The sequence below is a fragment of the Poecilia latipinna genome, unplaced genomic scaffold (assembly GCF_001443285.1).
Source record: "Poecilia latipinna isolate Pla-1442-1.1 unplaced genomic scaffold, P_latipinna-1.0 Scaffold442, whole genome shotgun sequence".
NCBI classification, from domain to species: Eukaryota; Metazoa; Chordata; class Actinopteri; order Cyprinodontiformes; family Poeciliidae; genus Poecilia; species Poecilia latipinna.
In genome coordinates, this window is record NW_015113058.1 from 184315 (window position 1) to 209456 (window position 25142).

Consider the following 25142-nt stretch of genomic DNA (forward strand, 5'->3'; position numbering starts at 1 on the left):
TACAGGAATCTTTGCTCTTAAGATATTTGTCTAGCAGGTTTCTCATAATGAGAAGCCCCCATAATTTGTTAATGTCAAAGTATTGTTGTAAAATTTAATTAAATCAACAGAAAAATTCAGATTTATGGTTTGCAATTTATCTCAGACAATTTCATTTTTGCTAACATGAATTATGGGTCGCTGAAATAATATCCATTATATTAAACGCCATGTTTTGTGGAGGTTTTGATGCGTACAGTTTGTGTACTTTCCAGAATAGATGGCATTATGGGGAAAAAAAAATCATGTGGAAATATTGAAGCAGTAAACCCAGTTACAAAGTGGTTAAAGAACAACAAAGCTGAAGTGCAGGAGCAACAATCACAAGGTTTTAATTTCAATCCCTTAATAAAAAAATAATTGTGGGCAGAGCCAGACTGCAGTGTGACAGAAAAACCTGACCCAGTGAATAACTTCTTACAGAAGATTATGCCAAAATGTCTGCAAACTACTTTAGATTTGTACAAGAATAAAACATTTTGCCCAGAACTTATGGAAATTAAAAAAAATCTTTTTTTTTTTTTTGCACATTTAATCAGTTTATTTTGTTACTAAACTGACTTAAAACAGAGTACATCTATAATCAGTTAATGAGGCAAAAAAGGGTTGTGTTTTTTTATATAAACATTGACCACCATTTTGATTTTGACAAAATGTAATGTTTACAGGTTTACAGTGTGAAGTCTTTTATGACTGCTTTTTTGTGTTTTTATGATGTAAATATCTTTGAACTGCAAATAAACTTGATTGATATATGCAAACATTTGGCTTAAACACCTAATTACCGCGAGGAAGAGACACAAATTATGACAGATATCTGTCTTAACCTTACAAAAAACAAATATGAACTCGAGTAACTTATGGAGGAAAGGTCCCTCCTCTTTCTCATGCTATTTCAACAGCCAATCACCATCCAGCCGGTATTATTCATATCCTGAAGGCTTAGATACCTTTTGCTTAAAAATATGTGTATCCACATTTTTTTTTGTGGATATAAGCGCTTCTTCTATAGTAAATACTGTTTTAAAATCATATTACCGATAGAAATGACGGGATTTTGTATGTTTTATAACGTTTTATTTCAGTGTCCATACTTGTTGTATCTTCTACTGGCCACATGGGGGCAGACTAGGCACAACATTCCCTCGTCTGTTTTCAATAAACATAGTTTTTCTTTTTTGCTTGCTTCACGGTCAGACAGGCTTACTGCCCACATTTGGTTATTTCGTAGCAAAAACTATAAGAAACGGGATTCAGAAAAAATAATTCCTGATATAATAATGATGAAGACATCAGAGGAGGACCTGTAGGAGGAGAAAACCTGACAGTTAAAGGAGGTCGAGCCGTTAAAGCGTGGATATGGGGTTGAGCTGTTAAAAAAGCGCACCCTCCAAAGTTGACTGACTCGTCGCATAAGATAGGATTCCGCCCACAAGAAAGATGGCGGCTCCCTTGCTGGAGAAACTGTCGGAGTCTTTAGGTTCGCCGGAGCCAGCGATTCGCCTCATCTTATCGGTTTTAGTCGGTGAGTTTGGCCTGATGAAGGTGTCGGTGTGTTAGCCGGGAGGACTGACAGCGGTCCGGTGACAGCATCTAACTGCTGCCTGTGTTTTCTGTAACTGTTGGTGTCAGCTAACTCAGCCACTCAACTGCAAAACAGCCTTTTACGTGTGTGACTAAATTAATAATATTATTTAAAAATTAACACACCCGTTCTCATAGTGCAATCTAAATATCTAGGAGGCTAGGACTTAAAATATTCAAAGGTTTTCCTACAAAATCTAACTACAGGCATGTGTGATGGTTGATTGAGTAAAAGGTGTAGTTGCAGACTTTAGAAACTAATTGACCACACTTTGGTTGAACTGTGAGTGGGCTCATGTTGCGGTGGTGCAGATGGAGGTGGAGGTGAAAGGACCTGTGTGCTAGCTGCCAATATGTGCCTTTCAAGACCTCATTTCTCAGTTTGAAAGAGGTCTGAAGGTCAAGAAGTGCCACAATTCAAACTAAATTCAATGTTTAAAAAACTGCTCAAAATGATTTCTTATTTTAATAGGTTAGACTATAAAGAAAAAGTCATTGTGTAAAAGTAATTCAATTAAAAAAAGGGAAAACAAAGAGTGAAGCTTTTCAAGTGTTTACTCTGGTTAATTTTTAAGGAAAACCCAAGATTACGTTTCTCAGAAAACGCTATTACTTGAAATTAACTAGAGAAGGTCTTAATGCAGAAATGCAAGCCTACTGAGAAGTAGGTACACTTGGCTTGGCTTGAATGAATGTCATGCATTTCTTCATCAGTGCAGCATGGCATGGGTGCAGTCAGCCTGCAACTCTGCTGAGGTGTTAAAAGAAGATTGCTTTAACAGTGGCATTCGGTTTGTCTGTACTGTCTAGTCATCATCTTCTTGACAATATAAGGTATATTCTCAATGTGATGTAGGTCAGGGAGGTTTTACCAATCAAGCACAGTGATATGGCAGTCATTAAACTACGCAGTAGTACTTTAAGCAGTTCAGACCTGCTCTGACTTTGGACTTGAAAAAACACAGTGAAATCAAATCCTATTTAGTCATTTGTGGCCACATACATTCAGCACAATAATAATACAAAAATATAATAAACTCTTAGGTGGTTACAGGTAGACCATTCATTCTGACTTCTTTTTAAAGCACACTTTATCTTTGGCCTTACCATCGGACCTGCAGGTTTATTATAGGTTTAACAGGAAGCCCTGATTTGGATGTGACATCTGTGTGTCGGTGTACTAGTATGGCTATTTATGTGTGCAGGAACAGCAGGACACGTCAGTTGGTTATAAAAACCCAGACACACCTCCAGGGTTTTAGCACTCGTTTTGACGTCGAGTTGTGAAACGGTTCAGTTTTGTGTATGCAGCATGACACAGAGTAACCTCTCCAAAATGGGTTACAAATGTTTGCACCTCAGAGAGCTGGCCCCTGTGAACTTTGCTCCAGCACATGTACACGTCTGATTTCCTCTGGACTCCTTCCAATAATACTACGTAGTCTGAACATGGCCATTCAGATTAGACTTCGGTTGCGTTATCCTCTCGAGTCATCCTCTTACTGCATGTTGCTAAAGGTTTGTTGCATAATACAGCCAACCTGTAGTGACTGTCTTGCACTAGTATCATTAATTTTCAGGGGTTCCTTTTACTTAGTGCTCTTTTAGTTGCCCCCACCCTTGCATATTATTTTACACTTCACACATTTAAATATAAAAAAAAATGTTAATATGAGACAAAAGTAACCTGAGAAAATGCAGTTTTTAAACGATGACTTAATTTATTAATTGAAAATAATTATTGATAAGTGCGATCAAGTATTTGTGGTAACTGTCAATGAGTCCGTCACATTGCTCTGAAGGAAATGTGGCTCACTCTTCTTTTCAGGATTCTTCTAATACGACCATATTGGTAGATTTTTGAGCATTATCGATTCCAGTCGGATTTAATTCCAGACTTGGGCTTTCTCAATAAGCAATTAACCACGTGGTAAATTAAAATGATTTGGAAATGGACGATATGGCTGGAAAAGATATCAGTCGATATTGATAATTATTGATTAGTTTTTTTTGTTTTAAAATATCAGAAATATTGCCTAGCCGGTGATGTGACCCTCCCTGTTTTATTCACTCCACATGGTTTTTTATTTTTAAGCAGTTACCATGCACATAGGAGGCTGTTGCTAGGTAACCAAAGAGTGAGTGAGTTGGTTGATACCATCAGCCTGGCTTAGTTTTCCTTCAGGAGCAATAATTTCCATTCAGATGATTAAGATTTACTGAAGCGCCATTTTGGGACATCATAATCTATTTTATTTATAGTTTCAGTTATAGGTGGGTTTTATTTCCATTTTATTTATTGTTTTAGGTTTTTGTCTTTTATTTTGGATAGTCAAAATATCTTTCAGATCCAGTGTTTTGAGACGCTGGAACAAAATGAAAGTTTCTTGATCTGTGTCAGGGCGAACTTGTATTATTTTGCCATTACAAATATATTATTTGAAAATAGTCTCCAAACCTCATCATCGTTTATCACAATAATTACCGGGACAGTTTATTATCCAGCAAAATTTGCTGTTATGACAGGACTAGACTAGGATACTCCCTTCTGTTTAATTTGAGACAGTCAGAGGTGGACTTTCCGGTTTTTTAGCATTGTCATCCTGCATGCTTTGATTGCAGCCAGCCTTGCAGTCTTACTGCTTGTCGTTGATGCGTTGAAGAAGCAAAGCTGCTCCAGACCATCGTATTACCACCACCTTGTAGAGCTGTCTGAAATGTTGTTAATTCTCCTCCAGTTGTAGACAAACCCCTTCTAACAAGTTCACCTTTGTTTAATCTGGTCAGAGGATATTTGCCCCCAACGTTTGGGTATTCAAATGTAACGTGCTCTTTTGCTCAACAGTGATTTTCACTCAGGAAGTCTCTAATGGTTGCCATTTTCCCCAGTGAATCAGGAACTCTGAGGAAGTCCGGTCTGTAGTGCTGTAGATGTTCTTGGCTCCTTTCCTCCTGGATGAGTCGGGGATGCACTCTTGTATTGATGTTGGGAGGCGAACCACTCCTCTGTTTTTCTCAATTTGTGAATAATGCCTCTCACTTGGTTCGCTTAGAAATGGCTTTGAAAGTAAAGCTTTGCTCTTTGAGATCTTTTAGTATACTGCATGTTCTTTTTCTGCAAGTACAGTCATCATTTGAAAACTATTTTTGTTTACCTAAAGTTATCTTTGATAAAGAGCTAATCAATATGTTGAATCACAATGGAAACTTGTAAGGGACTTCTGACAGTTGCCATACATTCTGCAGATCAACCAGTTTAACAGGGTCCAATTTCCTTGCTTCCTTAAATCATGCAACACTAGTCTGGTGTTATTTGATTTGAAACATTATTGTGTGACTAAAATGGGGAAAAGGTCTGAATCTGTAAGGAGGGGAAAGACTTTTTATAGCACTGCTGTCTTTGATTTACAAAGCTACAAAATGAAACCTTTTATGACATTTTCATAAGAAAGAAATGACTGGTTCAGTTTTTTTTCCCTCTTTCACAAAGCTTACAAAACCATTTCTCTAAATATAGTCAGATGATTTGGTTTGAATCCGCTTTTACTTAAGTATGTTCCTCATATAAATCTTGATATTCCGACTTCTTGGAGGTTTCCTGTAGCGCTCAACTTTATGTTTGCTTATCACATGAACTTTGGATTGCGCTAGACCCAATCAGGTGAATTTATTCACTGTTTGGGGATTTAAATGTGACTGAATTTGATGGCTCCCTTGTTATCAAACCAGCCTGCATTCCCTGATTGCGTTTACATACCGCTTCAAATAGACCATGTTTCGTGAAAAACAAACTTTACCTTGATCACAGAGCGCTAATCCGTCTGTCTACAACACACCGCACATTCTCTCAAATGATTTTCACAGGCTTCATTGTGTGTACGTGCAACTCCCTTCACCACAAGGTCTCTGCTGTTGATATCGGTAGTGAACTGTGGCTCACTTGGCTCAGCCGGAGACATGCACTAATATATTTCTTCTGTATCTCTTCCTCCTGCAGGGTATCCCTTCGCCCTGGTGTATCGTTGGTTCCTTTTCTACCAGCCCGCCACAGTTGTCCACTTGTTCCACATTTGTTCTGGCTTGGCGCTAGCAGCATTCAACTTTGGTGAGATGGAGAGGAAAATGTACAACCGTTGCAAAGATTTTCACAGTAAAACTGTTTGATTTGCATCTGCAATGGGGTGAAATTTAAAACATTTGCACGTAGAAAAAAAACAGCATTTAGTTTGTGCACAGTTATGACTTTAGATAATCTCCAAAGTTCACTGCTGGAGATCTGCATTAAAGAGTGCCAAGTAAAAAACTTTTCTGTCCTACCATCACAAACAAAAACATCTGGTGTTTGTTAAACTTAATACTTTAACTTTGTATTTTTTGGCAACAAATGCTGCAGGTGTGTTTGGTACTGAACAAAGGATAAATATGTGGAAAGCCAGCTGATATTTTCTAATTAAGCACAGTGGGGAATGTATGATGCTGTGCCCTGATTTTCTGGGAATCTTGCTAGATGAGATGGCATTATGAGATTTTATGAAATAATATTTTAAATAAAAACCAAGTGCTCTCTGCCAGAAACCTAAAGCTGGCTCACCCTGGGCCTTTTAGAAAATCTCTGTTCTAATCACCACAGAACCATCTCGGTTCCCAGAAATAATCAGGTAGAAAATCTGTGAGGTGAGGCAAAGACAGGCCCGAGGACGCTGGATGATGTGCAAGATCCCTCTCCTTGTACATTTTGAAATGTTGTGTTAGTTGCTAACCTTCCTTTCAGTTGGCATGCTATTGGTGGTTTGGTTTGTCTGTTTTATATTTAAATTTTTATTGCAGACAATCAAAAACACATCCTAATACTCAATAACTACCAGATTATGAAGTTAGACGTTTTCCTGGAAAAATGGCACTCACAGATTGACTCTTTCTTTTCTTTTTTTATTTTATTTTTTTTACAGCTTACAGCCTTACACGTTAAAATAAATCCAGGTGACCTTTGTGTTAACCAGGTCATTGGAAAACTAGGTGTTATGTGAGTTTTTTTGTGGCTTTTGCCCCACTAAATACATCTACAGGAGTTAAATATTTTTTTTATGTCTTCTAAAATGTTTCGTGTGAGAAAAAACACAATAGAAAAGGAAGTCGTTTAAAGCATTTCACACATCTGAACCACAGAGGCTTAAACTAGTCCACATCTAACAGTTTTATTCCAGTATATCCTCATGTTTTTGAAACTGTTTAAGCATTTATTTTGTAGGAAGTCTCTCTCTAAGGCTTATTGGAATGAAAACAAGTTTAATGTGTTTGTCACTGATGGAAAGGCTTTCTTTACATCTAATGTCTACTAACACATAATCTTGATTTGTAGATAATTTACTTCCTTTTTAGCTTGCTAACCTCCTCTTCTCCCCTCTGTTTCTTCACCACTGAATTTCTTCAACATACTTGAAGGAAATGAGAAAATCTTGAAATAACTTAAGAAAAGTTTCCCAGCATGGTTGAAATGTTGAAGAACAGCTCGTTCAGAAGGCTGCAGGCCTCAAAATGTACTAAAATTGTGGCAAAGGAGGCAAATACTGCTCAAAATAAATGAAATGGCTAACATTCATCCATGCATATATGCGATAGTTATTTCATTACATTCGCTTTTTAAACCATCCTGTACTTCTTTAAACCGGTCATTTCCTTTCTGAAAGATGTAAACGTTTAAATATTTAAAAAAATGAGAACTGCTCTTAGCAGATTTCACAATCTGCTGATTTCATCTTCTTTCAATTTCTGTTTGTGGATCCACAATGTGAGGCTGTCCTATAAAACTAAAGATTATTTAAAGATTAGTTTAAAATGACAATACCATTTTCAAACAATTAAGCCTGAAGTTAAGTTTGGCAAATTATTTTGCAGAAGCAAATAACTTTTTTTACTTGAAAGTACTCCTGTCATACTTAAAAAGTGTGTGCATTTCTACAAATAGAATAAACATAAATAAATACATAGTATATAAATAAATGATGTTTTGATGAATAATAACATAAACGTAGTTAAATTATGTTGGAAGAGTTCAATGAAAAGGTCGACATCAGGTCTAGAGACAAATCTCAGCTTTTTCTACGTGTAGAAATTTGTGAGGTAGAATTATGTGGGATTAGGCAAAGACTTTTGCAGTAAGTACAAAAAGACCCATGATTTGTATGTGGATTTATAAGAGCTTATATGGAAGGACACTTTATTTAAATACCTTATTTTAAAGTGAATAATTTTTAAGCAGAAAACAGCCAGATACTTCATACATGTTTCTTGACAGAGACATGAAATCTTCTCTCGACTGAGACAAAATCCGACATCAAGCTTTAGGTCTGAATCTGTTGGCTTGGTGAAGTCTGACATTTATCTGTGCATCTACAGATCAGTCTCTGTTTTACATTTGGATGAATCATCAACTTCTGCTTAGTCACTTCTGGGGAAGTGCATTTGGTTCTCTTTGACTTTGCCAGCATGTTTGACCACAAGGAATGTGCATCTAAATATTCACGCCATGCTTGCTGGTGCAGACTTGTTCCCTTTAAAAAAAAAAAAATTAGATAAAATGCTGTAAATACTTAAGAAGTCGGTCTAACTAATGAAAACTTTGTGTTTAGTTCAGATCTGAAGTAGATAAACAGATGAATGCAGGATGTGGCTTAAACATGTGTTTCATTTAGCTATTAAGATGATAATTATTGTTAGTAGAGGAAATAACTAATAATTTTAACGAGTTAGCCTAGTTTAGTTGACAACTATCCAAGCATGTTTTGTTTTTAAACCAATTGGTTTGCTCATTTAATTATTTTGGGACACTTTTTCAGGTTCTAAAATTATTTAAACTACTATTTATCTAAAGTCAAGTGTGCCAAAATAATGGCACACTTCAGTAAAAACAATGGAAAAGCTGTGTTTGAAATACATTCTTTCCTTTCACTTGTGATTTTAGGTGTGAAAGTATCAACCAGGTGCAGCCAATAACATTCACTTCATTAGCTTATTTAAAAACAAGGGACTTCTGCCTGTTTCCTGATGTGTTTTAACACAACACCAGAGTGGAAGGACATGAGCAATGACCCTACTGAAGGTACTCTTATCGTCCGTCAGTCTGGGAATGCTTATAAACCCATTCCCAAACAAGTTGAAGTCCAGACTGCTAGATGTGGACGTCCTAGTAAAATCACCCTGTAAAGCTGAAAGAAACGAGGAAAAACCTCAAGGGTTTTCCCATTGAACAAGTCTGACTTGTTTTCAAAGGCTCCCAGGCGGCAATGCCAAGCGCTCTAAAACGGTCCTGGCAGTGTTGCTTTGGTTTGTTAATGTTAACGAACCTCAAAGTTATGAGAAAATGTTTTTTAGACGCATTACACCAACAGAGTAGAATATAATATACTGTATTGGATCTATACATGGACTCAATGGGCCGACGTAGAGACGTCCAAACGTTGCTGTTTGTTAAGACTAAACATTGATTTTTAGCTCAAACTCTTCAAACACAGTGATGGTTTAGGCTTCTTTTACTTCTTTGGAGCCACACGTCTTGCAGTCACTGAAACTTGGAAGAAATTGGGTCGTCAACACGGCAATGAACCCAAACACGGTAGGAAATCTAGGGCAAAATGGCTGCAAATGGCAAAAGTTTAGAGGTGCCACACCTGTAACAGAGCAATGCCGAAGAAAATGTTGATAAAGAGCTGAAGCTGCAAAGAAGAGTGGACCAGATTTCCTCCACAAAGTCATAGAGAAAACGACCTCAGGATATTTCTGCTGACGTTTGCTGCCTAGTGATGAGTTTGATTTAAATAATTTTACAACCGATTAAAAAACAGCTTGTTTTTAATCAAGTCCTGACTTGTAAGACACAAGGACTGAAACTGGGTGTAACTTTATTTGCACCTGAGATTAGACAAGCAAAACTTCTGAAGCAATAACAAATCAGCTTCTACCAAAGTAAAATAATGAGAGCCTGGGCTCCATTGTGGTCAAGTGCCATTTAGAGTTACTTCTAACAGCAAAACATTGATTTCTCCCTTTTCTTTCTTTTGTGGCTTCGCTTGGACTTTACAGCAGGTCTGTAGCTTTTATCTTCCTCCTTTTGAAAACTACTCTTATATTCGTTTTATGTTTTATGTCTTTGCCTTTCTCCGTCTCGGCCGATGCCAAAATGTGTAAAGAAAAGCGCTATTGACGTTTTGAGTCCAACAGGTCACGCTCGGCTGCACTCACCTTCATCTCCCCCTTCTGTCCGCCTTCCTCCCAGGCTCCCAGCTGTATCACTCCGCAGTATGCGTCTTCGTCCAGTTTCTGATGCTGAGGCTCATGGGGAGAACGGTAACGGGCGTCCTGAGCAGTTTTACATTTCAAATGGTGAGCGTTCCCTCATCTTTATGTGCCCCGGTTAATGTGTCCACCCACCAGGCTACATGTTTCTAAAAACGGACTGTTGGGTATTTGCATTTTCTTTTCTACAATATATTTTACCACCTTTCGGTCTGTTATGGCTTTAACCTTTAATTCAGATTTAAACAGGCAAAAATCACGCTGCCCCTTTATGCCAGGGATCATTTGAGCTTCTCTTTTCCGTCTTTATTAGGAGCATTTTGATTTTATGAATTAGCATAATATAATAATCATCTTCTCTTCAGAGGCTCTTAAAAGTGAGATGAACCTGAGCAATAAATGATGAATACCAGTGCTGTAGAAATCTAAAAATTAAGCCAAATGCAGCAGGTAAAATTAAAATGACTCTCTCGTCTTTCACAGGATTTAAATGCTTAATTTTGCCATTAAAATGCTTTTGATGAAATTGGCTCATGGGGATGGATTGGAAACCACAGAAAGATGTTTTGACTTTTATGATATCAGTTAAATAGGCGATGCTCTTGTAACGTCATCATCTATAAGAATATAGGTGTGCCCTGATCCAATATTAATATCGGATATCAATCCGAGCTAAAAAAAAAAAAAAAGAGTATCTTTTATATCAACCTGCATCTAAAATCTATCCAGAAGCTCTTGGGTCAGTTGTTCTCATTCCTATTATTGATGACTGTTATTAATAAGTAATAATCACTTGATCAAGTCCTTTCTAACAGACCAAACGACAAAGTAAGCAATAAAAGGATGTTTGTGTGAATACTGTCAACATCAGTATCGTCCAATACTCAGAACTGCAATATCGACATCGTATCAGAAATTAAAAAGTCGCGTCGGATCACTCCTATGATAACACGCTGACAGGGAGCATGCAGCAGCAGGTGGGGGAGGGACAGTACCAGTGTGTTTAATACAGATCTCCAGTGTTTCCGGCTCTTTCTCCGACCTGATTGGAGGAATTAAAGCTTTGGCTTTAATGGCCCGTGGCTATTTGGGAGCTTCTGTCCTTCATTTCAGGTCATTTACCAGATTTTAGAAGCTGTTGATGACCAAATTGTTTCCATTAATTTTATGCTAAAATATAAAATCTTACAACTCCAGTCTTCAGAGCTGGTCTCTTGCAGATTGGAGATGTGCAATGTCTGCTCAGACATACACAGCTTAGGTAGTTAGCATGCTAGCAGGACTTAATACAACTTGAATCTTTGCTGAAGATCCATTCGGTCTCAGCTATGTTGGATCATTGCTGAAAAATGGAGGACGACCACAGCTTGCCTTGTAATCTAACGATGCTTACAGCGACTGAATCACTTCATATTCTGTTTGTGTTCCTGCAGCTGTACCTGCTGGCAGGATACTACTACACAGCAACAGAGGAGTACGACATCAAGTGGACGATGCCTCATTGTGTCCTTACACTGAAACTCATCGGTGAGTCGATCACAGCCGATTCTACTTCAATCATAAAACCAGTAACTCGATTCATTTATTTTTTCATGACGAGTATAAGTCGAGTTGTCGCTCACAGTTTCTGCTTTTGTTTGGTTCACAGGTTTGGCATTTGATTTCTATGATGGCGGCAAAGAACCAGTGAGTTGGCTCGTCTGTTTTGCTTACATTTGGTTACTATATTATCCATCCAATGGGTTCACTGTGTTGCACTTCATTTGCTCTCATTCTTATCTTCTCGTAGCTTCCTGTTTTTCTTTGTATTAATCTTAGAAAAAATCAAAGGGAAGGAGTTTTCAGCAAAGAATAATGTCTGGCGGTTTGTCTAAACTAAAAATAAAGAGTATAAAAAGTTATACTGTGCAGCTGCAGGGCTTTATGTGTGAATTATTATGGCAGTATTTACTCTATATCAGGACTCTACAACTCCAGTCCTCAAACACCTGATTCAAGAGGCTGAATTACCTTCCTGCCATGTCAGCGAGCTTGTCTAAACTTTCTCTTGAGGACTAAACACTCTTGTATTAGATCAACCCTGCTCCTCCAGGCACACTGCCCTGCATGTTTTAGATGTTTCCCTGATTTAACACACCTGATTGCATTCAACAGAATCTTGTTAATCAGCCATCAGTTGAAATCAGGTGTGGAAAACATCTAAAACATTCAGGCCTGGAGGATCTGCATCAGAAACTTTTTCTGCTAAAAACTTAGGGCTGCAAAAAAAATGTCTAATTGCGATAGCACAGCTGAATGTCGCACTGATGATATCAATTATGATCACCACCTTTTATGAGCTTTAGCAACTCATTCACTTACATCTATCACATGTCGGTGTTTAGAGCAGTGAAAGCGAATCCAAAAGCCTAGATGTATTGGTGGAAATGATCATATATTATCCTACTGAATATTTCATCCCAGCTGTCCTTCGCTGTTGTGCTGTTGCCCAATTCAATTTACTGTGCATTTCTATTGAAAAATAGACTTTTTGAAGACTATTCAAATTCATAAATTAAGCAGAAATAAATAAGTAGATGTACAGGAGAGCATGAGGCTTTTATTCTCTCCAGTCAGTCATTCAGCGATAGCAACAGACAAATTAGACCGGAGATGCACAATATATTGAATTGTTGTTGTATTATCAGTGTGTACAATATCACAACCGCACTGTGTATTCTAATATTATATAATAACCCAATGGGATGAACTTTAACCTTCCTTAATGATCACACCAGGACTGTTTCTTTAATGCCAAGCTCATGGAGAGGGACAGAAACACGGTGTGACAAAATAAGGATTGATAAAAGTTTATCGCAATTTTCATCTGTAGTATCTCAAATATTTTCCTAAAACTGTTTAATCCTAAATGAGTCGCTGTCTGGGACAGCTAGAGACGTATATCACCCCTGATCTCTAAAAACAGGACGGTCTGCAATCCAGGCCATGGAAACAAAAGGGCTTTTGTTTAGGGAGGAGCTGGTCTGATGATCCTTTATTCTAAACAAACCACAACACTTCCCTTTTAGTAACACACCGCAGTACAGGTGAAAAAGAACAAATGTTTTATCATCATGTAGCTCCAGTCACAATTATCTGCTGTTATTTCTCCCTGAATTCATTTATTTCATTTTTTTATGCACTCTTATTGATAACTTTTACTTTGTTTACTTGCTGTGGAAGGTTCTGTTCATTTCCAGCAGAGAAAATAAATGTGTGACAATTTCTGTTGTCACACATTTATTGGTTTTTGTTGAGTCACACTTACTGAATCCTAATTGCATGTTTTTGTTCTGTTTTTTTTCACTTGTGTCTATAAATGAGTTTAATCTGAATACTGATTTTCTTAGTTTTTAATAATCATCCCAGGACCACTGAAACGTTCCCAGCTGAAACATCTCCTTGAACCTTTTCATATTTTCTTACAACCAAACATTTAAATGGATTCATTTGGGATTTTAGACCTACACAGAATAATGTTGATTTTGATTTATTTTTCTGTATTTAGTTTTGGAAACAAAAACTAAATGCACGTTTTGCATTTGTTTCTAGCCTTCAGCCCTGAGTTAATTATTTGTTGACCCAGCTTTCACTTCAATTACAGCCTTTTAGCCTTTAGAGACTGAATTTTTTTCTTTTTCTCATCACTCTTTGCAAGCTCAGTCAGTCCGGATGGAGGGCATCTGTGTACATACATTTTTATAGATGGATTTAGATCTGGACTGTTGCAACAGCAGGAAAACACGTGGATATTCCTTATGGTCGTTTTCCTGCTGGACAGTGAACCTCTGTCCCAGTTTCAAGTGTTTTGTAGGATGTTGCAGATTTTCTTTCAGTATCTCTCTACACACTCATCTTGCCCTCAACTTCCTTGTCCCTCCTATAGAATAGCATGGCCACAGTATGATGCCTCTGCCACCATTTTTTGCCACAGATAACGTGTTTGCAGGGTAATGTGCACACAGTGTTCACCACAAACGTACATTTTGTTCTCATCTGAGTAGAGCAAGCTTTTCGCCGTTTGTTGTTTCCCTTACATAGCTTGTAACAAAGTGTGAACAGGATATCTTGTGGCGTTTTTCTTGCCATCCTTCCATAAAGGCCATATTTTTTAGAGAATAATAGTTTTCCTGTTGACAAATTCTTCCAACTGAGTTATGGATCTCTGCAGCTTTTCCCAAGAGTTACTGTGAATTTCTTGGCTTTTTCTCTGATTAATGAGAGAATCGAGCTTAGGTGGATGGTCTTTTCTTCTTAGGTCAGCAGTACAAATCGATAACAATATGTTCCGCGATAGAGGCGTGATCAATATCAGTAGATGATGCATCTGTTAGGATATCCATTTAACTGATCCAGAAATGCTCGGCAACAACCTGCAGAGTAACTTGTGGTTACCTAGCAACAGTCTGTTGGGTAACTGGCGCAGCAGCAGTTTCAGGTTTCTCTGCTGCGCCTGATAACTTAGAAATGAAAAACAACGCCCTGCGGTGGAAACTGTGGGGAACGGTCACTCCACCAGTTTCAGGATTTCAGATATTTAAAACAAAAAACTCATCAATAATTATTGATATCAATTGATGTGAAGTTACCCATGATGCATTTTTCAGCCACGTCGTCCAACATTTGTCTGCAGTTGTTTTTCTTTTTTATTTATTTTTTTATTTCTACTGATATCTATTCCTTGTTTCCCATGTGTTGTAAACCCAGTCGCAGTTGAGCGCCGATCAGGCGAAAGCCGCTCTGCCGTCAGTTCCCACGCTGCTCGAGGTCTTTGGGTTTTCCTACTTCTACGGCGGGTTCCTGGTGGGCCCCCAGTTCACGATGCGCAACTACCAGAAGCTGGTGTCGAGGGAGCTCACCGACTGCCCTGGAAAGCCTCCCAACAGGTACGAGAGGGGAAAACCACGAGCGATCCGGAGAAAAATGAGCAGAGAGACCATCTTAATTAGATCTCTGGTTAAAAAGACAAAGCAGAGACACAGCCCTTGAGTTAACCTTTCTCTCTTAATATCTGTTTCAGTGTTGTTCCAGCTCTGAAGAGGTTTGCTCTGGGCTTTCTCTGCCTGGCGATGTATGCAATATTTAGTCCTTCTTTTCCAGACACCTACCTTTTGACAGATGAGTACGAGGTGAGAACATGAGTCATGATGTGCAGTTTTAACACGGATATAAGATAAAACATTTATGTTGTTTATTTTCTATTCAAGCTTTCTAAAATAAAAACTATTTCCTTCCTGCAGGCTCAGCCTTTCTGGTACCGCTGTGTTTTTATTCTGCTTTGGGGCAAATTTATGCTGTATAAATACGTCAGCTGTTGGGTTATAGCGGTAAGTCGTTTCTTTATTATCTCAACTGGGCCAAATGTGTTGCATAAATGCTCTTCACATCCTGTTTTTCTTTTCTTTTCTTTTTTTATTAAAAAGGCGAGCTGGGTAGTTACATTTTCTTGAGTAACTTTTTTTTTTAAATTACTTTTAGGAATATTTTTACTTCTGCTTGAGTATTTTTATTATGAGGTATCGATACTCCTGAGTAAAATTTCTGTCTTTTCTACCCACCGACTGAAGAAGAAACATGTTTTAACCAAAAAAGCAGCAGGAAATGACACACACATGCAGTTTTTGTTAAAGATTCATAAGTTATATTTTGGCAGAAACTGATTTGGGAAAATTTTCTTTTGTCTTATTTTGATATTTTTTGTTATTTATGTGAATTACTGTTGTTTTTGCTCTTAAAATCCCCAAATTTCCACTTGGCTTCATATTTTGATCTGTCTGACAATGTACTTTTTTAATATTAAAGAATTGATAATTTAATTAGCTACTCAGTAGTTGAGAAGACTTTTTACCAAATACTTTTTTACTCTTGCTTGAATAACTTCTTGGATGGCTACTTTTTACTTTTACTTGAGTAAAAATATGTTGAAGTAGTGCTACTTTCATTTAAGTACCATTTTTTGCCCACCTCTGCTCTTTACTGTGACTGCACAAGACATGAAAATCCTTTATGAGATTAAAGTGAAGTTTCGCCATGAAGATGCCTTGAGGAGGCGATGATGCGGTGGAGATACAAGTAGCTTTTTAAAAGACAGAGTAAAGAGCCACAGGCTGACCTGAAGCAATCTGCAGAGATGGACTCAGCTCAAACTGCAGGCCTCCCGTTAAGCCAAGCAGCCTCCACTGAGAAAAGGCAAAAGACGAGACCAGCTACGATAGAAAAACAACTCTAGTTTAATTATCATTAAACCAGAGTTGCATTTTGGGAATAGGAAATACCAGAGGTGGGTAGATTACCCAAAAATTAGCGATACTTCATAATGAAATGACTCAAGTAAAAGCAAAAAGTATAGCGTAGTAAAAATACTCCGAAAGGTACATTTAAAAAACCAAAGTAAGTGCAATTGAGTAAATGTAAGTAGTTAGTATCCAACCCTGAGGAACGCATTGATGCGTTCTGATTGGTTGTGAAATGAAATTAATAAATGAAAGAGCGTAGTTTATCAATGGTCTGTCACAGTGTGTGGCTGTAGAGAAAGGTGATGAATTAAAATGAAATATTTATTTTCCCATGATCCTTATTGTTTCTTAGAAAAGGTTTTTCCCATCAGAGCTCATTTTACTCAGGATTTGTTAAAAAGATTCACGTTGTTCTTCTACATCAGTCACATCAGCTCTGTGGTATTTCAGCCAAAGCAAACCTGAGTTTTTATTACTTAGTCTAATCTGTTCTTGCCTTCTTACAGCTGCTGTTCTGCAGAAACATTAAATTAATTTAAATGTCATGTATGATGAAGCTACATCAAACTAAGAAGGTTCTATTGTTTGAACAAATGCCTTGTGTTTTTGGGTTTTATTTGTCTTAGGAGGGTGTTTGTATATTAGCTGGTCTTGGCTACAACGGCGTAGTCAATGGTAAACATCAATGGGACGCCTGTGCCAATATGAAGGTGTGGCTCTTTGAGACGACGCCCCTTTTTGGAGGAACAATAGCATCTTTCAACATCAACACAAACGCCTGGGCTGCGAGGTCAGTGGGGTTTCTAACATCTGTAATGCTCCCTAAGCTAAAGTGAAGCGGCGTTGTAAAAGTTAAAAATTAATGAGCTATCAGCGAAGCAGTAGTGGAAACGGTTCAATTAGTTATCCATTTATGGCTTTCCTTTCCCGAGAGAGAGAACTGGCGTACAATCAGAATCCACACTTTGTGGAATAATAACAAGAAGGAAGTAGGCATCCAGGTCAAAAGGAATCATTGACAATTTCCAGCTCAAGTTGTGCACATTAAATTCCTCCAGCACCTGACCCAGTTCAATGAAGACCTCAGCAAACAAAGCAATTTATTTATCGAGCTTATGGTTTATTACACGGTCCATTTCCGCTGGATGCTATAACAACTTTTGCTTACTCTTTCGTTTTCCGCTCTTCAGACTGCTTACGAAGCAGAAAACGGAGCAGAGGAGGGTTGGCTGTGAAACAGTAAAACTGAAAATATGAAGGGGATGAAATGTAGGTGATGATTTGCCTTTAGTGAACGCAGAGCATACTTGACACATGGATGATCTAATTATTTAACCCACAAATGCCTATTAATAGAGTCATGTGAACCAATTTTGAATTTCTGCTCCCAGCGCCTCAATAGTTTAGATCGAATGCCTTCGTGTCGCCTCTGTTGTCGCTCAGAATGTTAAAAAGGTTCATAATATTTGACACCAGAGTGAAGTTTGCACACACTTTTCATCTGCATTGATGCCATATTATGCTTTTTCTCTATTAGTGATGCATTTGACCTGTTCTTCTATTCTGTATGGATTATTTACAAAAAAAAACATAATTGAGTTTGCAAATTAGAATTTAGTGTTTTTTCCTAATTCATTCACAAACAGCATAAGATGTACAGGTATACATACACCCAATACATTTTTAGGTTAACTATTCCATAGCAAATGCAGAGAAGCCAGTCTTTTTGCAGCAACTTACTGGCATTTCAGTCTGAATTTGTGGCCACTTTACTTATCAGAAATTGTAGTTTCAGGGATATTCCACCATTTTCTAAAAGGTTAATAACAGAGTTCACTCCTCCTAAGCCAGTTTTGATGTCTGTTCTGAATCTTCTTCCTGTTGGTGCAGTCCAGTCAGTTATGTGAGGTAAAGTTGCTTCCTTTTTTGTAATAAATCAATCTGCAGCAGCTGGAAGCCTTTATGAATCCTGAATGTTTTACCACTGGAGAAGGTGGTTCTTTCTTGGCTGCAGTCCATGTTGACGTTACGCATACTGTGGCATTACTCCAGGTTGTTTCTTTCAAACCAACTTCCTTTCATTTGAGTCGACAATTTGGACCAGATAAGCATAACTTTGGTGCAGCTTGCTGTTCCAGTGGGACGCTGTTCCCAAACACGCATCAAACTGCTTTTGGAAAAGATAAACAAGGCGAACTTCAACTTTCAGAAATGGGCCCGGCCTCAACTGAATTTAAAATGTATAAACTATTTCTAAAGATTGGGTTTCTGCCTGAAGTAATGTCTGTGAAGTCCACTGTTACCTATAAGAATAATAATCAAATATAAGGCTGGAAATAAGCCAGAAGCTAGATGAGGGCTACAAGAATGTGTGTTTTCTCTGCAAGTTGCTCAGTGGCCTTTAACTAAATACCAATATTGGTGTCAGTTTAATACACCAAGGGTCAAAATTGTACATATCACTTTGAAATATAGAAATAATTTCACTCACATTTTGATTTTAAAAACAAAGTTTTCTGTTGTATCATTGCTCCACTTTAACAGAAAGTACAACAAAAAAACAGAATTTTATCAATATTCATTAGCATGATGAACTGTTTCCATGTGCAAAAGCAGAAAGCCACATGAAGCTAAACCTTCAAACATCGATATCTTATTTTTTTCATTTATATTTTTGATTTATAGATTTCTGAAGCAAAGACGAGGTTTGTTGGCAAAAATCCTGGCAAAGCAGATTGCGAGAATGAGCGGAAATAAGATCCAGTTTCTTATTAGCTTTCATCAGTTTGAGGAATGTTTATTCAGATTCAGTAATTTTTCCCAAAGGGAGATTAAATGTTGTCATAAATCAGCCGAGTGTCTTCAGAGAGTCTTCATCCATGGTGATCATCAGCAGGAAGCATCTCCAGCAGCAGCCAGTCTCTCAGTGAATCTAAACAAGCTTCTGACTGAAGACCATCATGACATGCTAACAGTTCAATATCGACTCCTAGTTTCATTTATGAATTAAAAAATCATAAGATAAATTTATAAATCAGTAATTGGAACCAGGTCATGTTTATAAATCAAAATAAATCTGGAAATGTGTCACCAAGTAATCCTGATTATTATTTTTCTTTTGTCACAAACATTTTCAAACAATTAGTTTTCTTTATAACCATCTTATAACTCAGTAAGTATTTTAAAAACAGCGTTTGGCATCATATTTTGTTTTTATCTTATTAGTTTAACACGTTGTTTAGCTTTGTAGCTTCCATCTGCACAGATTTATGATGATCTTCCAATATGTCATCATGTTTCTCTCAGATGTAGAAGCAAACATGACTGATCTGAAACTATCTGAAACAAGTTTCTTGTAGAGTTTAGACCATTAACCATCTAACGGGCAGCTTGTCTGAAGCCCACTGAGGCTCGTCCGAGTCTGTAAGCAGCAGCACTTCCTGCACTCATTTGTCAGGCCGTCAGCCAGTGCAGAAGCCTGCCATCAGCGCTCACACAGAACACAATGTGTGAACTTGACATCTTTCATATATATCTACGCTTGATGCTTTCTTAGAAAATGTAAAGTTCAAATGTACTAATGAACTCAGTTGCTATGCAACAACGACTTGCCGGTGAGTTCGTTCAAGCCGCTGTGACAGCTGAGGTGTTTCTGGCTGCTTTTATGGCCAAAAAGGTGATTTGTGACTGTGGCTTTTTCCTCTTTTCAGACATGTGTTCAAGCGGTTGAAGTTCCTGGGAAATAAGACCTTGTCTCATGTGGCCACGCTGCTCTTCTTAACCATTTGGCACGGCCTTCACTCTGGATACATCCTGTGCTTCTCCATGGAGTTTTTCATCATCACTGTAGAGCGGCAGGTTCGTTTTCCACACAGAACAGTTAAGAGAAAACAAAAGTTTATAGATAGTCCCAATTTTTTCAAGCAGCCATGTAATATTTCAAATTAATCTTGGTCGGTAGATCAGATTTCAAGACTTTTTTGCTAATTTTCTGTCAAACATCTGACTGTGGCATCAAATTGTGATTAAAACGTGAGGAAAGAAGACAAGTAGAGGACAAAAGAAGAGTCAAATCTGAAAAAACAATGTTTTGCTAACTCACTTTTAATTATTTCTTTAAACCAGGACAGTTGCAGAGTCGAATGGCACATTTGAATATTTTAGTGATTTTTCTTTAAACTAATTCAATTTAACAAGTACAGACTTAAATATTAACAGTAGATAACCTGCATTTTGGTGAAAATTACATTACCAGGTTGCGCCTCTACCACATGTTTTTTGCAGCCTTCAACAGGCTTCTGCTGCACCTCTGATCAGATTTAAGGGACTTGACAACTGAGGATGCATTCACACCAGCCCAGTTTGGTTCTTTTTTATCGGTCATTTGTCTAGGAAGTCTGGTTCGTTTGTAGAGGTGTGAATGTGTAATCAAACTCTGCTGCGGACCAAAACCCAAACTCTGGTCTGCTTAAAAACCTCGGTCGCTGTTCGGTTGAAGTGAACTCTGGTGCATTTTGAATGCATATGTTGACCAGACACCTCTACTAAAGAAGGAAGTGGAGTAGAGCAGAAGGCATTCTGGGTAAATACAACCAAAACAAACACTTGTGTCTAACGCTAAAGGGAGAAATGACTCGTAGTTTTTTTTACCAAAGACATAGAAGAAATCCTACAGCCACTGAAATCTGACGCTACTCCATTTTTGTGTATATTTTGTGAAGAAGGAAGTTGTGCTGGTATTCTTCTGAGGTTTTCGTCTTGGTTCTTCCAGTAGTTCTCTCTACAGCGCCACCACAGGGGAGGGAGGGACAGTTCGTTCAATTAGTTTGGTTTGTTTGAAATGGTGCAGTGTGAAAGCAAACCAGCTGAAAATGTGACAAATGTTGCAGTTCTGCAACATCTGATTTCACATGGGGATTGCTGTAAATTTCAAGTATTTAGCCTAAGAAGACTCAATTCCTTTGCACACTAGTATAGTAAATCACTGGTGTCAGAAATGTGTCTCTTTTTGCATTAAAATTACTATTTACATTGATTTACACTGTTAATTAGAAGCACGCCATTCTACTAGTACTTAAACATTGATTCAGTATTGTGGGATTAGTTTATTAAATCTTATTTTTGCTGTGTTTTTATTGCCATTCATGTGTTATATGTGTTTGTGCACAGGCCCAGGCTCTCGTGCTGGACAGTCCCCTGCTGACAAGCCTGGCCAACAGCCACTTCTACCCCTTCGTCTACATAGTTCAGCAGTTTATTCACTGGCTCTTCATGGGGTATCCTCTGGTGCCATTCTGCCTTTTCACCTATGACAAATGGCTCAAGGTAACACACATCTCCCGAGGCTACGCCTCTAAGAAGATAAATCTGCTTGGGGATCTTTTTTTACCTCTCCTATGTTTTCCATTTTCAGCTCAGGGAGCGCTTTGAGTATCTTATGCAAAACAGTTCTTTAAACTCCAGAGGTGCACTGTAAATAAGAGCACAAAGGGCTCAGCTTGGGAGGAATATGTTGCTAAGACAGCAGTGAGGTGTTGAAATACAGCACAGGGTCCCATTTTAGTGAATTTATAGTGAGCTCGCTGCAGCGGGATTTTCCTCTGAATTATTTTCTCCTCTTTTATGACGGTTGGTTGGATGCCCAGACGTTGCTCTATCTTTTTTTCCTCTCTCTTTTTACTCTGAAAAAACTAAAAAAATATGCACATGAAGCTGGTGAGAAAGCAAATCAAGTTGTTAAACAATCTGTAATTAGCTTCCAAGTTTAAGATTTTGCCATAAGAAAACCCTGTGGTTTCCTGTCGGAGGCTTTCACAGTAAATCTCTCTGTAATCTGCTTGAAACAAATTGATTAGACGGCGCAAAGCCTTTGTCTGCCATGGCTTACTGTTTTGTTGCATTAGTTGAGCTGAACTAAACTATGTTTGGCAGTGGACCCGGCACACTTTGGTGTCAGAACCCCTGCTGGGCCAATAAAGTGCTTTATTAAACAGAAAGATGCTGCTGCACAAAGCCGTGCTGTCCGTTTCTCCTAGGGAGCTTTAAGGATTTATAAAAAGTGCAGAAACAGGAGGAATATAAAAGGTTTGTAGGGAAGCGGTAATTATTTACAGTCAAAACCAGAAATTTACCTACACCGAATAAAAAGACAGACTTTTTTTTCTTACTGTCTGAAGTTAAACATCTCTTTGTTTTAGGTTAGTTAAAGTTACCAACATGATTTCTATTTGCTACTGCCACAATAACGAGAGAGAAAATACGTCAAAGATTAATTCATTAATGGCTTTGAAATCAGAAGTTTACACGGCGAATGATCACTGCCTCTTTAAACAATGAGGAAAACCTCTGATGATGTCATGGATGTGGACTCTTCTGATTGGTTAACTGACTCACACCAATTGAGGTCACACCTGGAACGCTCTGCTGAAAGCGACATGAAGATCACGTTGCTTTATATTAAATGTGTTTTACTCATAAACCCAAAACACATTTAGAGATATTTCAGCCAGATAAAGATCCCAAAGACACCAGTAAAAAAGATTAATGTTATGGAGCCGCCAGTCCAATTCCTCAGCCTTATTCCAGTGGAAACTATTTGTGGTGACATTAAAGATGTTTCAGAGACTAAACCGAGAAATCCACAGGAACTGGTGAATATAATCCAGTTGTCCTGCTCACAGGTTGTGCAGCCCGGTCGACTCCACACCACACAGATGTGAAGCAGTTTAAAGAAATGGTCTTTTTCCAACTAAATATTGTTCGATAATTCACCAGAAAGCTACAATTTATCTTGAATATAATTTTTTTTAAGGAAGTAAAATTGATATTCAGTTTTTCTCACTTTTTGCAGATTGATAACAAATTTGATTTAAATCTGGAGCTGCAGTGTCTGTAATGGGTTTCTTTTATTTTGAGTACAACTGCGGCTCCACAGATAACAGGATTATACTATCAACTCAAAACATTGAAGCCATGATTATGGACATTACATTTCAAACTGTTTTTGCTTTAATAATCATGAGGTCAATATCAGCAGGTTGTGTTTACAGTCTTGTACCCTGATTGTGAAATTTCCAACATTTACAAATCCAGGATTTCCCATGACCGATGGAAGTTAAAAGCTCCAATGTTCAGATGGGAGAAACATTTTTGTTGCATTCTGTTCAACTTCCACACCTGAAATTTGACTTTGTTTCTGAGAAATACATTTTTTCTTGTAGCTTCTTAAACATTTCCTGCTTTGTCCGACATTAATTAAACTTCTTTCTAACTGAGCATTTTCTCTCAAAAACCATTTCAACAGAGAAGTCTGTTTACTCGTTACCTGTTAAGAAGACAATATGTGATTTGTTTTAGTTTGAATCAGCAAATTCATGTGATCATTCGGCCCATCTTTAAAGTGTATCTTTGTTTTGTTTCTCAGGTGTATTCTTCCGTCTACTTCTGTGGTCACCTGTTCTTCCTCGTGGCTTATTTAATTCTGCCATTCCTACGTATAACTCTGGTGCCTAAGAAGGACCGGAGAGAGAAGAAACAAGACTGAAACCTGGTTCTGACACCTGGAAAGGTGAGGGATCACATTTTCACCTTTTCAATCTGCTTTTTTTTTTAAAATTAATCCAGAGTGAACTAACTCCGTTTTCCTTCCAAGTCCGTTCAAGGCTGAAATTCCTCGACCCTGGGAGGAAACTGTGGCGTTTGGGGAGCAGAACACAAACTATTGTAAGGCCTTTAGTAATATATAAATATGAATATATGTTGATGTAAAAACAAATTTCTATATATTTTTGTGTTTTTAAGTGGGAGGGGTGGTTTTTATAAACATTTTGAGAAAATGTTTACAGGAAATTACCATTGTGCCACACGGGGTAATTGTGAACCAATCAGGGACAGTTTCCTGCTTGTTTGTCGTTATCACTTTCTTCTTTCTTTGTGGGAATTTTTAATACTTGTGGAACCGACGAGACTTTTCATGCTGTCGACACAGGATTGCACTTATGAGTCACAGGTTCTGTTTTTAGGCTCCTGTGTTTTTGTCGTTTCGTCGCCCCGTGTCTGGCGCCCGCTTTCAGCAGCAGCAGCAGCACTAAAACCAAACAGAAGGTTTAAGCACAGTGCCGCCATTTATATATGAATATAAATATATGTATACATAACACTTCCTGATGTCATGACACAACATGCACACGTTTCTGCAGAAAGGCTGAGGCGATGATGGGCTTGTTTTCTCTGCAAATGGCTGCTAGTGGTTATACAAGCACTGTAAAATCACACACTGTACAACTAAAACCTGACTCTAAATGGCCTTGATTCAATGAATGTTTGTTCTGGATTTAATTTGATTTGTAATTGAAAAATATTAGGAGTTTTTGAACATGAACATTTCGTCGTTTTTTTTTTTTGTTTGTTTTTTCTATAAGATGCATAATTTGCCTGCCTTTCAGCTAAACCTCACTTTTAAATACACAAATGTGAAAATGAATCACACTCAGTGGTGCTGGTCCCTCTGTCCACTCCAATCTGTGTGATTAGGGGCCATACGCTGTGTTTTTTGTTTTTTATATTATTAAACATGCGGTGGCTATGATTTCCACTACAGCCTGCCCCGGTGTTTCTAACAGCAGGCTGTAATTAATCAGAGTGAAAGATCAGAACCCAAATGCCTCGTTGTAATGTGTACATTTCTGGGTAAGGGTGAAATTTGCTGCTGCTGCCGCCGCCGTCCTTTCACAAACTCGAGGACAAACCTCACTGTAGCAATGGCCCAGATTCCAGTAATATTTATACAGAACATGCTGATTATTAATTGATGACTTGCTATTTCAAGAGGCTTGGGGTTTCTTGCCTTATCTGAAGCAAATGTACAAAAACGAAAAACGTCGGGATGTGAGAGGTGGATGTGATTTGAAATATACTTTTGTAATGTTTAATAAAATGCTGCATTTTAAGCAA

The 25142-nt window shown here is 37.9% G+C and overlaps 1 protein-coding gene and 1 long non-coding RNA gene across 3 annotated transcripts; one reads left to right on the forward strand and one right to left on the reverse strand.

Moving 5' to 3' along the window:
- Positions 1 to 1207: 1207 nt before the first annotated feature.
- On the reverse strand, positions 1208 to 1517 carry LOC106951132 (uncharacterized). The gene is made up of 2 exons (XR_001425755.1): positions 1427 to 1517; positions 1208 to 1343 (listed from the first exon to the last, which is right to left on the reverse strand). It is a non-coding gene; the product is annotated as an uncharacterized LOC106951132 (long non-coding RNA).
- Positions 1342 to 25142, forward strand: lpcat3 (lysophosphatidylcholine acyltransferase 3). 2 transcript variants are annotated; one of them, XM_015038461.1, is made up of 13 exons: positions 1342 to 1564; positions 5621 to 5728; positions 9893 to 10002; positions 11349 to 11442; positions 11564 to 11601; positions 14662 to 14840; positions 14975 to 15083; positions 15195 to 15281; positions 16817 to 16980; positions 19901 to 20048; positions 21360 to 21515; positions 23614 to 23757; positions 23841 to 25142. In XM_015038461.1, the coding sequence occupies exons 1-12, from the start codon at positions 1480 to 1482 to the stop codon at positions 23731 to 23733; spliced, it is 1398 nt and encodes a 465-aa protein (XP_014893947.1). In that variant the 5' UTR covers positions 1342 to 1479; the 3' UTR covers positions 23734 to 23757; positions 23841 to 25142. The 2 variants fall into 2 exon arrangements, with proteins under 2 accessions (XP_014893947.1, XP_014893948.1); XM_015038462.1 differs by having other exon boundaries at positions 9896 to 10002.